The following is a 13,450-nucleotide window of genomic DNA, read 5'->3' on the forward strand; positions in this document are numbered from 1 at the left end:
GAAGTTAAAAAATAAAAATGAGCTAATACACACACACACACACACACACACACATATACATACACACGCCTCTGATAAATTCTTGACTTACAAAAATGTCACCTTCCAGAGGGAAGAAACAAAACAGCTAACTCTTACTTTGGCCTTAATTCTGATTAAAATGACCAACTAAGTGGTGACAGAAACCTTCACAGCTACAGACTTACTTATACCAGCCTCTTCAGAGATTGGGCAGTAGTTAACCTAGGACACAAAAATATAAAAATATATTCCGCACCCCCCCCAAAAAAAATTTATGTGTAATTAACAAAACTGGGAGGAGGCAGAATAGTGACTAACCCCTGAAGAGGTAGAGAGAGTGGCAGGCATCCTGTTTCTCTTCTCAGAGATGGATCCAGAGGTCAGAGGGCTGAAAGGAGCAACACCCATCAGCTACAGGGAGGGGCACATCTAGGTCAGGGCCCTTGGGCTGAGAGCCCTTGAAGCTGTTAGAAACTGCAGCTACTGTGTCTCCTTGAGAAGGGATGGGACACTTTCTCCTTAGGAGTTAGAAGGACCTTGGTAAGAGCTGGCTAAGTCCAACAGGTTGCTGACTGCTATTAAGAGTACACAGGTACAGAGAATCTTCAGGTTCCCATTTAGTTCATGTAGCCTACTGAACTGGGAGAAGAGCAGTTCAGGTGAGACACAAGAAGTGCCTTTGTTATTCACCACTCCAAAACTCAGCAGCAGATGTGGGTTGCTAGAAAATAGAGGTGCCATGGAGGATGAAGTGAAAAAGTCATAAAGAACATTAGAATAAGTAAGGTTTCTACACTGGGCTTTAGAAAGCAGAACTGAGAAAAATGATGGGTGTAATCCCAAGGCCGGAAATTTGAAAAAGGAATAATGATAATACTATATATAGCATGAATCATATGCCATATATTGTCTTATGGACCTTATATATATCGCAGCACTGAAAAGGTGAAACATGAAAGATTTTCAACAATCTCATTAGTAATTTAAGAAGGCAAATGAGGGGCACCTGGGTGGCTCAGTCGTTAAGCGTCTGCCTTCAGCTCAGGTCATGATCCCAGGGTTCTGGGATTGAGCCCGGCATCAGGCTCCCTGCTCCACGGGGAGCCTGCTTCTCCCTCTCCCTATACTGTGTTCCCTCTCTCGCTGTATCTCTCTCTGTCAAATAAATAAATAAAATAAATAAAATTTTTTAAAAAGAAGGCAAATGAAAGCAACATACATTTTTCCACCATCAGACTGACACATAAACATACACACTTAAATTATACAGTATTGGCAAAGGATTAGAGAAAATAGGCACCTTTGTAACTGACAGGAGGCAGTATAATTAAGTACTTTTTTTTAGAGTAATCTGTTAATATTCATTAAAATATTAAATGTCCCTACCATTCGACATGCAATTCCACTTGGTATATACCCTGGACAAATGCTGAAATAGGTAAACAGTGAAGTACGTACAAGGGTTTCCAGTCTATCATTCTGCACATTACAATGGCATGAGGAAAAGCTGAGAAGTGCCTACATGTCAAACACTGAAGGTTTAAGAATCTATAGGAAATCTATACTATGTCAAAAATTCTACAAAACAAAGGAGTTTATTCCTAGATTACATGTACAGGAATAAATATACAGAAAGTTCTAGAAGGATACATACTACAGGTTTAACTTGAGAGAGGGACTTTTGCCTTCCATTATGGCTGGGGACAGAAGGTCCAAGTATGTATCCTCATACAACCAAGTATGAAGATACAAGTGTAACTAATGCCCATGACAAAGGCCTCAAGCCTGGAAAGGTGTTAGTGTGCAGGTGAGGTCAACAAGCTGAGATCTAAGGCTTGCAGAAAATGCTGAAGGCAATCAAAAGGGATTTTATGTTTATGCTTAGACCAAAAAAGTGAACAAAGAAGTAAGCAGATGTGTGGCGATCCATAAAAGGTAGGTGGGGAATTGCCAAGAACCAGCCTTGTTAAGAACCAGTCACACAAAACCAACGATACCTTAATTTTCCTTAGGTTCATTCATCTGATTATTTGACAGGTATGTACTGAACACTTTCTCTGAGCCAAACAGTATGTACAAAAGATACAAAAACAAATTAAAACAAAACAAAACAAAACAATCAAAAACCCTGACAATGCTCCTGTCCTGTTGAATACGATAATCCAGCAGGGGGACAGATATGAATCAAGTAACCAAACCAATCAATTTACTATTACAAGGTGAGACAAGAGCTTGGAAGTCAGGAATCAAGTGTCTCCAAATGGCTTTGCAAAGAAATGGAGTCTGCAGACAGAATACAGGGGTCCATGAACTTGGGACGGTGGAGGAAAAAAATAAACCTCTCTTGCCCTAACCTTTAACTGAACTTTAGCATCTCCTTCAATATGAGCATGGGCAACAAACCACAGTGGTTGTGACATTGTCACAAATAAAAATCATAGGTATTCCCATATAACATTACTACTGTTGCAGATATTCTGAATTACCATTTATAGGACTTATGAGACCTGCCCTTCCTTTTATTAAACAATGTGATAATTAGAGAAGCATATACTTCTATTCCAAGTGGTTTTAATATTTTGGTAACTATTTCTACATATTTTTTTTTCCTTTTCAAAGGAATTTTACTTTATTTTATGCATCTGAGAAATGGTCTAAAAGCTTTACCTGATTGTCAAACGAATCCATGGCATCAAAAAAGATTAACAATCACTCACCTAAATTCTGGTAACAAGTAGATAGGTATGTATATAAATGAACTACAAAATCAAGAAATATAATTACACACATGGGCTTACATAAAGAAAGCAACCCAATTTCCTGCAAAAAATAATAAACTAAAATAAAACAAAACAAAAAATAAAATAGAATAACTAACACTCAGTTATCTTCAACTCTTTAATTTTGACTCTAGTTGTTCAACAAATATTTGCTAGCGCTTACTTTGTGCCACCCACTGGACAAGGCAATGGGGAAACAGCAGCAAACCAATTCTAATAAGGTGGTCTGTTCCTCCCTCATCTTGGATCTTCATGGTCCATCAAAGTAATCGGTGGACAATCTATAAATGTTTGCTAAATGCTAAAAGAAGAATGCCTACGACTGGAATAAGTGCCGCCAACATGTTATGAAGTCCTAACATTCAAGCAAAAATCTTCTGGCTGTCATTCCACTTCTTGGGAAAGTTTCATCAACTCCCCAGCATAAAACTCGGTTTCATCTGACTTTCTCTTTCTTCCCACTTTGTATATCACATTGCTCAATTAAACAGTCTGACTTTTATGAGAAACTGCTCTTCGCAAGAACATCTAACCAAAAGGAACAAACACCGAGGGAACAGTATTCAATTCCTTTTAAGACTTGTACACATTGGGGTGATAATATTAAATACTATTATGAATTCTACCTATATAAAAACATTCACAGGCCTCAAAGAGGAAGCTTGCAGCCAGCTTCTTGCTCTAGTAAGAGAAGAAGAAACACGAGGAAAATAATACAGAAGTCTAATCCTATTTCCCAGCAACTGGGGGACAAGTGGGAGAAAAGGGAAGCAAACCCGAGACCTCACCTTCAGCCTCTTCACCTCACACTATGTGCATTACAAAGACAGCTCTCACAAACGAGGCAGAACTAGCCTTCCAAACCATTGCACCACTCAGAAAGGAGTGAGAACTGCATCATGACACAAGAGCTTAGCAGTTTCACCCCACACCTCCTTAACCATTCAGATTCCTTTGATCGGCTATTTTACCACGGAAAGGAAGATCTAAGCATTTGCAGTGAGGTGAGGTGAGCTTAGCATACAGCTGGGCTGATGAACGGCCAGGCCTGGGCTGCATTATAGCAATGGAGGCTACAGTTACTTCATAATCCTCTGCTTGCAAACTTCAAGTTAAGCCTGACTGCTCAGTGAAATCACTTTTTCCATACAAGTGAAAGCAGTCCCTGCCTGCCCTCTGGCGAACCCAGGCAAGGTGACTTTAAATAAATTCTGTGCTCAAATGAGCCAAGTAATTTCGAAGTGGAAGCTAGAAAGAGAATCCAATTATCCTACTATCTGCCCCCCTCTCCAAAAAAGACAACAGTAAGAACTTTTAGTGGGCGCTTGACCATGTATAGGACTTGTGCTAATCACCTGACATATATACTGATCCTTACAAAACAATTGTATAGGAAGATACTATTATTATCTCCATTTTGCTACCAAAGAAACATGTTTGCAGGGACTAAGTCATTGTACAAGGTGAGAGACCTATTAGTGGTGAGCAGGGTTTTAAACTTGGGCTGGCAGAGCCTACCTTCCTGGTTTGTTTTTTTAAGATTTTATTTTTATTTATTGGACAGAGAGAGAGATCACAAGTAGGCAGAGAAGAGGCAGGCAGAGAGAGAGGAGGAAGCAGGCTCCCTGCTGAGTAGAGAGCCTGATGCAGGGCTCAATCCCAGCACCCTGGGATCATGACCTGAGCCGAGGGCAGAGGCTTAACCCACTGAGTCACCCAGGTGCCCCTTACCTTCCTGTTTTTAAGTAGGCTCCCTACAGAGCTCGGAGCCCAGTGTGGGGCTCTAACTCATGACTGTGAGATCAAGACCTGAGCTGAGGTCAAGAGTTAAACATTCAGCCAAACTGAGCCACCAAGTGCCCAGAACCTACACTACATTCTTAACCACCATAACATTCTGCTTCTGATCCCAGAATCTGATCTTAATGGTAATCAATTTTACTTTTTCCTTTAAATACTCTAAACAGCTCTTTCAGGTACTGGGTGCAGAGCGTAAAATACAATGAAACTATTCATTTATTCTAGGAGTTCTTGAAGCACTTAGGGGCTAGAGTTTGGGCACAGCAGAAAAAAGTAAGAGGAAGAGCACACTTCGTTCAGTCTCCAAGTCCACAGGACTAAAACAGAAGATTTCTTTAAAATGGAGGCAAGCAGAAGGAAGCCACACTGTCTTGTCCTCTCACGAGAGGAGTGGTTTTTCCTTAGTGTCTTCCTCTTTTCTCTTCAACCACTGCAGGAGCCAAAATAAAGTAGCTCCACCTAAAAGAGAGGGTAGATACAATTCAACTACAGCTTCCTAATAATTCAGCAGTATGTGTGTTGTAGTAAAAACAGCAGAGAGGTGGAAGCTAGCAGACCTGGATTATCTATCCAAGATCAACCAAAGGTGCCTCACCTTTTCAGGCACTGGTCCCTCTTACATAAATAAGTGTGTGACACTGTGTCAAAAGTAGGAGGTTCAGCTATAAGAAAAAGCCAGTATGGGGCCTTTTCTGACCTATAAAGGTATCAGTTTCAAAGTTTCAACTAATACGTGGATTTACACACCATCTTTCATGCTATAACACCTGTTTCTTATCTTCCTAAACAAATTCTACATAATTCTGGCATCAAAAGATATTCAAGGAGTGGTTCATTAGATAAATACCTAATTTCACTGAAGAATCCTTGGAATATTCAAGAGAACTAATACTTCTAAATTAAGGTGGTAATAACAGCAGTTCCAGACAGACATCGTAAATCATAGCTAAGAGAAATATATGGGAACACAGTTTAGAGAGGCTGATCCAGGATCCGAGGGTCCAGGTTATCCTATTAGTTCCACTGAGTCACTGGGTCATCTGTACCAGATGCTATGTTGGTAATGGACAAACAAGGATGAATGCTCCAGCTGTGGGCATTTGGCTCAGGTTACCCACAGTCTACGTGGGAGGCAGGTAAGGACCAGGTAACAGAAGATTAAAACAAAAGCTTATGTGGTTACAACAATGAATCTGTAGCTTGTCAACCCAGATTTAACAGAAAGCTAGGAAAATCCAGAAGAATCATTTCAAAACTGTATCTTACTCACTAGCTTGTTGTTTAAAAAAAAAAAAAAATAGTTATATACTCACATCTGTAGGCCTTTTATTTTTTTTTCTTGCCCTATTCCTCTGGCTATGACTCCCAGTACTATATTGAATAAAACTGTTAGAAATGAACATCTTTGTCTTGTTCCCATTCTTAGGGAGAAAGCATTTAGTCTTTCACAATTAAGTATGAGGTTAATGGTAAACTTGCGGTTTTCACTCTTGGCCAAGTATCAAAGAATAAGCTCTTTGAATAGAAATTTTAATGAAATTTAGATATTGGAATAGGGAGAAACTGTCACTTTTAGCTATCTCATATCTCCCCCCTTTCCTCATATAACAATGCTTTGATTTTTCCCTTAGGGGAAGCCAAAATTTCTCCACCACCACAGTTCTAGCACAGTGGGCAGGGGAGTCAGGTCTGGTCAATTCAACTATCCCACCCTATGGTCCAAGTATTTAGTCCAAGAAAATTCAAATATGGGACTTCTTTAGAATTATTACATAAGGCTCTCTTTCCACTAGACTTATAGATTAGGGATCAACAAAGTATGACCCATGACTGAAATCTGGCTTCTACCTGTTTTTATAAATAAAGTTTTATTGAAATGTAGCCATACCCATTGTCGATGGCTGCTTTTGAGCTACAATAGCAAAGCTGATTAGCTACAATAGTGACCAGAGGGCTCCCAAGGCCTAAAATAATTACTCTCTGGCCTTTTAACAGAATAAGTTTCCTGGCTCCTGTTCTTGATAATGTAAACCTGGAACAGTCTGAAAGCCTATCACCATAACTGGAAAGAACCTACTAGAAACACCAACACAAAAGAAGAAACCAACTCCAAATATTATGGAAGTTTCTGGATTCAGATGGGCTGGAACTATTATATCCCAACTTATTTTAAGTTCCATAAGCCAATAAATCCAGCTTTTTTTCAGGCCAAGCATAAATGAGGCTTCCTTCATTTGAATTTAAATTAACAGCATAGATAAAAACTATAATACTCATTGCAGAACCACAACTCTAATTTCTTCCTCCATTATATATCCATGAATACCATAAAGACATTCAAAATTTCTTTTCAACTAGAAAGTCACTGAACGCTAAAAACTGTAATTTATGCAACAATTAACTGAAACTGTAAAATCAACTAATTCAGGGCTCATTTAGACTGTTTTTCCAACCAACCATACTAAGGTGTTATTAAACGATAAAAGAACAAAAAGGATGCAAACCAAAGTTACCCCCCTCCAAAAAAAAAAAAAAAAAAAAAAAGACAGAGATTCAACACAGAATAATCATTCACAGAACCACTGAACTCTAAGTATAAAACAAAAGTTAGGTGCTGCCATTGTAATCTCCCTGATACAAGGCTAACACTCCAGAACCAGCTAAGGAAATAGGTTTCTGCTTCCCTTACCAAAGCCAAAACTTCTAAGGGGATAGATTTAACTAATTAGGCAGACTGTGATTAAAACTGGAGCTGCTAATTTTCTACTGGGTATGTGACTCCAAGAATGTCCCCTAGAGGCTCTCAGCAATGGGAGACAAAATTAAGCCTAATATTCCTGCCACCTATGCAGTTACCATTTGTCTGTTTCTCTCTCTTCAGGAAACTGAAAAGTACACAGAGATGTTGTTCTCAATGTAAGCTATATGTTCCTGTGAGGAAATAATTTTATATTATGTTTAGAAACAGAATTATTTTGTGTTTAAACTTGTTTTAATGTGTACATTCTGGAGCAAGGAGATGTTTTCTTTCAACAGCATGCTTTCCATCTGCAGAAGCCAGATGTTAATCTACAGGAAAACTCAAGTGGTTAGTAAGACCAATTACATACAGACAGAGAACAAATATCAAATGGCAGGGAGAGGGAGGAAGGGGAGGTTTAAAATGGGAGTTGGTAAAGTCGTTGTAGAACTGCAGCTTACGGGGCTGGGGAAACCTCAAAACAGTGGGGGTTTTATCCATACCAAGAATAGTATGCCCTGACAAGATTTTTTTTCTTCCTGGGTACTTCCTCCCCTAGAATTGAAGAATCATTCAAGAAACTCAGATAAAGTATATAAAAATGAAGTGAGTGAGAATTCTTGAAGGCATCTTCAAGATGCCTATTAATCTCCATTAATGATAAAAATCAAACAATCTCATCTCTATTAATGATAAAAACCAAACACATCTAGGACTATGCATGGGTTCAAATTCTACCTCTGCCACTTTGATGGAAACTGTCAGCCACCCTATAGTCTTCTTTCTAGAAGTGATAAAATACCCAGGGTACTGGCAGTCCATGGCTGCCTATGTTCAACCTAGATTTCCCATCCTCTCCTGTAGATAGATGTGGCCAATTTAAGTATGTTAGGGCCAGTGGAAGTCATGTGTGCATCCTCGAGGTCCTGGATACTTTCATCTCCATTAACTGGCTGAAAAACAGCAATGACTAGTAGAGCAACTTCAAAAGTCATGAGTTGAGTATGGCAGAATGACCCTGCAAAGCATGGACTGCTCATTCCAGGCTTGGAGAGAGAAATCAACTTCTATGTTACTTAAGCTACTACACTTTGGAGTCTCCTTGTTATGGCGACCTAACCTGAACCCTACCACTATAGCCACTTACTGTCTGTGCTACTAAGCCAAGTTACTAAAGCTAGGTCTCACTTTCCTCAACTATAAAATGGTAGTATTTTGTGATGTCCTAAGAGTATACTTATTTAATAAGGTACTAAGAAGAATAAATGGGTTAAGACATGTAATATGCCAAATCTGTGACTTACACACACAAAAGAGCTCAATTAAGGGTAATGGTAGCAAAGATAAAGGACAACTTAGGAAGGGGCTTTCAAATGCCTCTGACAACAAGCAGCTATTGTGCCCAAGAAACCCTAATGGTAGAAATGTATATCTACTCTATATACACAGCAGAAGTGCCTTCTCTTCCAGCCTCTTTGGTCTTGGCTGCAGAAGCCAGATGAGGAAAGGGACATCATCATTTGAAAAGCATCACGTTAAGACACACACATTGTGTCCCCACTGCTCTAAGGCCTATAACCTTAAGAAGTTGACTTGTGGTAAATGTGGCTATCCTACCAAGTAGAAAAGGAAGTATAACTGGATTGCCAAGGCTAAAATATGAAATACCCCTGGGACTGGTCAAATAGACACCTAAAAGTTGTCTACCACAGATTCAGGCCTGGACTCTGTGAAGGAACAACACTTCGACCCAACAGGGGAGCTGTGGCAGCATCTAGTTCATCTTAAGAATTTCAATAATCAGTCACACAATAAATAAACATCCTGGTAAAGAAAGAAAGAAAGAAAGAAAGAAAGAAAGAAAGAAAGAAAGAAAGAAAGAAAGAAAGAAAGAGAGGAAGGAAGGAAGGAAGGAAAGAAAGAAAGAAAGAAGTCTATCTGCTTTGAGAGTTTCTATCACTAACAATGTATTCAGAGAAAACAAGGGGTAACTTAAAGGTACTGCAGAAGAATTAAGATTAAATAATGTTCAATTCGAAGTTAGCTGTTCCAAACTCTTTAAATGGTTCTTTAAATCTTGCTCTATGTTATTAAATACTATCCAAACAGTAGTTATTTGTTTCTGCTCAGTTGACTGGAGTTTCACATTTATATACAAAATAGCTAAGTAGAAAGACACATTCATCAATATAGATCACCTAACCTGGGTAGGCTGAGAAACATACAAATGAACTGGAATCATCTATGATTGCATATTGATGCAGAGTTCTGTACTCAATGAAGGTTGTGGCCTGATGGCTTTGCACACATTCCCCGCTCTGGATAGTGCCTCTGCAAGTTATAACTACTAGCCCTATGACACCGGATTCTTTTTTATCTTTTGTATTCCTAGGATGTACTCTTAGGATTTCTATTACCCTGGTATCTGCTGAATACTGCAGCTGAGATCTTTGGCACCAACGTAAGGCCACTATTTTTGACTTTAGGGACTCCCCCAGGGCCCTGACATGAGTTTTACATGTCACACGATACAGGAAAACCACCAGACTACATCAACCAGCAAAGGCCAGCATCTCGAAAATGGGAGCACAGATCATACTACCAAGGCTCAAATCCTTCCATCTACACTGATAATCCCACTGTATATAATGGGATGTGGGCTACCATGGCAAGGGAATGCTGAACAAGAAGGCGATGAGAAAAGATACTACATAATCTATATACACTTCTAAAATCAGGTATCCCATTCAGATAGGTTTGAGATAATGTTTTGCATCCTACTCCATGGAGACATCAATATTCATTAAGCCAGACTCTGCCTCCTCTAAGAGACCCAAGGACACTACAGTTGCCTTGGCTACCACATAGCCTGAAAGTCCTGAAGGACTGAGAGGCCAAAGCTCAGGGACTGCAACCACACAGAAACAGTTTCATTATCGATGAAAGTTCAAGAGTAGAAGATGTCCTCTGGTACACTGGAAACCAAGGCTTTAGATAGAGAGCAAAAATCACTGCACTTGGGAAGCAACAAACAACTCAGGGTCTTTATTTCTATTCTACTTCCCTGAATTGTTACTTACAGGTTCCCGGCCATCCATGGCTTCCATCCAGAGCCTCCGGTCTTCTTCCGACAATGCCTGCATGGTGATAACCCCTGGCCTGTGGAGAAAGGAGGACACAAACATGAACCCAGTGTCACTGGTAGAGAGATCCTGATGAATGTGAAACTTCAAGAAATACCCAAACAACAGAGTGAGAGATTGCTAGGATTAACAAATGAATATTGGCACACAGGCAGCTGTCAGAGTCACCTTTCAGTCTCAGAAAGCAAAGTTATCTCCTGAATTCCCCTCAATAAACCTGTGTCCCTCAGTGAGCTAGGAAAAAACACAGCAGACATTACCCTACTGCTTACAGTTAAGGGACACAAATGACTAAAGTGATTCCTTTAGACCCTGTTTTTGTTCCTTCAGGTCTTATTCATTCCTATTCTCCAAAATGTGTAACAGAGACCTTTACTCACAGTATGATAGCAATTCATATGTATTAAAGCGAACAGAATCACTGGACTCAAGATTAAAAAGAGAGGAAACAATCAAGCTGAGGGGACGCTGGCCTCTTAACCTCTAATCCAACGTTTCTAAACTCCTTTTGACATGGAGATGTTTTATGATGGTAAATGGATTTATAATGATATTAAATGTATATCTTTTTTTTAAAGATTTTATTTATTTATTTGACAGAGAGATCACAAGTAAGCAGAGAGGCAGGCAGAGACAGGAGGAAGCAGGCTCCCTGCCAAGCAGAGAGCCCAATGCGGGACTTGATCCCAGGACCCTGAGATCATGACCTGAGCTGAAGGCAGAGGCTTTAACCCACTGAGCCACCCAGGCGCCCTAAATGTATATCGTTTTTAAAGTGAATACTTTGTCATGTCAGGTATTAAGTTCTTCACATGCACTAATTCTTTTTACCCTCTCACTGAAATCTGCTTGGCCTTTCAAATTGAACACAAACCCTCCAGAAAGCTTGCACATGGTATCAAATGGTGTTTGTTGAGTTCCCCTTACAGATGGCACTCCACTAGCAGAGACTTGAGCAATGAAAACGTTCTTGGGAGAGGGAGCTAAAAGTGCTCTGTGCTCATTAAAGCAGGAGTCATTACGGTCCACAGATGGGTCCAAGAGAGTCTATAAACCACTCTTCCATCTTCAAATATACGTATATTTTTCTGTATTAACAGTTCAATCTCAGTCATTATCAAAAGAGACACAACCCTCAAAAAGTTAAGAACTACAGATTTAGGGGTGCCTGGGTGGCTCAGTCATTAAGCATCTGCCTTCGGCTCAGGTCATGATCCCAGGGTCCTGGGATTGAGCCCCACATCCTGCTCCCTGCTCAGAGGGAAGCCTGCTTCTCCATCTCCCATTCCCCTTACTCGTATTCCCTCTCTAGATGTGTCTATCTCTGTCAAATAAATAAATAAAATCTTAAAAAAAAAAAAACTATGGATTTAAATCCTCATTTTTTGACTCTGAGAAAGCTTAAAAGTAAGTAAGAGGTCCACTAAGCAAGAATTAAGTCTTATTACCATCTGAGTCTGTGGTACCATAATGATCGCAGAACAGTATGGTAATGAAACACATATGGGCCTGGCCATACCCTGATCAGCACAAGTCTATTCATTCTGACCCACATAATCACTGGTACTGACTTATTTCCACAGTCCCATTGATATGCTAGATCTATTCATATTGAACATATTTTAAATATCACATCCCTCAACATCCCCTAAGGAAAAACATTTCCAAAGATGTAAGCATCTAAGTACAGGGGGGTTGGGGACTCAAGAGGCACTGAGGTGTGGTATGAGTGTGTGTGTACATGTTGTGTGTGTGTGGGTGGAGGTGGACAACAGAGGTGGACAACAGCTGGGTATGCGGATGGATGAGTGAAGGTCTTGAACATGAAAACTTTAATTCCCCAGAGGCAATCCTTCCTGTGAAGGCCATCCTGAGCAGTAACACCCCAACACAAAGAGGACACAGAAAATATAGTAAGCCTTTTTTCTACGGCTCCTGCCAGGGCCCTCCCTCCTCTTCCCAGAAATTCTCATTCTCAGACTCAAATCCCCATTTCCCACCATGAGCTCATTCAGTGCACCAGACATTGTCTGCAGACTACTGGCAGTCATGGCTCCACAGAGCTGATCCTTGGCTGGCAAGCATGGTGGACTGATTCTACTCTTCTACCTCAAGCACAATGCTTTAATGGCTTAGAGGGGAAAAAAGTATATGAAACTGCAATCTGCTTTAGAACTCTCAAGTCCCTGGACCTGAACCTTTGAGTATTGCTCAAGTGTTGTGCCTGGACCACCAGTTTCAGAATCAGGCATTCCCTGAAAAATGGAGATTCTTAGTCTAAAACTACCTTATTACTGAATCTGAATTTCTGGGCTGGGTCTGGGAACTTGGATTTTAACCAACTCCCCAGGTGATCCCGATGCACAGTTAGGTCAGAGACCCACTGCCCTGGCTCCCACCCTTTCCTTCCTGTCCCCCCACACTAAAGAGCAAAAGACACCCCCCGGTATACACTAGGGTCAAGCAGCCAACAAGTCCCCAGTCCATTTCCTGCTAGGTTCCTACCAGCAAACAGTGGGACCACAATAGTTGCCTAGCATACCAAGATTTCAGGGGCTCTGCAGATATCACATCAACCTCATGGCACACATTGTGAGATTTCCACCCAGAACCACAAGGAGGAAGTTCAGACAAACTCAGAGGCCACTTGGCCCTAGTAACCAGGAAAGTCAACAGGATCTGTTTTCATTTCAAGAAGAAATATCAAAATGTAAGTTCTTTTCCATATGTGGTTTTGTTCCCCATTTTTGTGGAAGGAGGTAGTATGGAACTGAATAAAGTGGATTTAATACACTTAGTTCTAATCTTATCATCATTCCAAGTTCAGGTAATTTTCTCTCAATCTTGTGTATGAATGTCTGGATCACAGTACTATCCTTTCTAGGCATCTAGAAAACACTCCTTCAGCTCCAAGTTTCTTTTCCTTCATAACAATTTAAACCATAATTACATAAATCTCTTATGTG

General features: G+C 40.2%; 1 protein-coding gene and 1 pseudogene across 4 annotated transcripts in view; one reads left to right on the plus strand and one right to left on the minus strand.

Annotated features, from left to right (window-relative positions):
* ARHGAP26 (Rho GTPase activating protein 26) overlaps positions 1 to 13,450 on the minus strand; it is a 443,583-nt gene that overhangs the window by 268,857 nt on the left and 161,276 nt on the right. For all 4 annotated transcript variants that reach the window (XM_032844264.1, XM_032844266.1, XM_032844265.1 and 1 more), the window contains exon 11: positions 10,422 to 10,500. In XM_032844264.1, the coding sequence (XP_032700155.1) occupies positions 10,422 to 10,500 (79 nt within the window). The remainder of the gene's footprint in view (positions 1 to 10,421; positions 10,501 to 13,450) is intronic.
* Positions 8,728 to 9,129, plus strand: LOC116859179 (annotated as a pseudogene).

Source organism: Lontra canadensis, unplaced genomic scaffold, assembly GCF_010015895.1.
Source record: "Lontra canadensis isolate GAN:19392208 unplaced genomic scaffold, GSC_riverotter_1.0 scaffold149, whole genome shotgun sequence".
In the NCBI taxonomy this organism is placed as follows: domain Eukaryota; kingdom Metazoa; phylum Chordata; class Mammalia; order Carnivora; family Mustelidae; genus Lontra; species Lontra canadensis.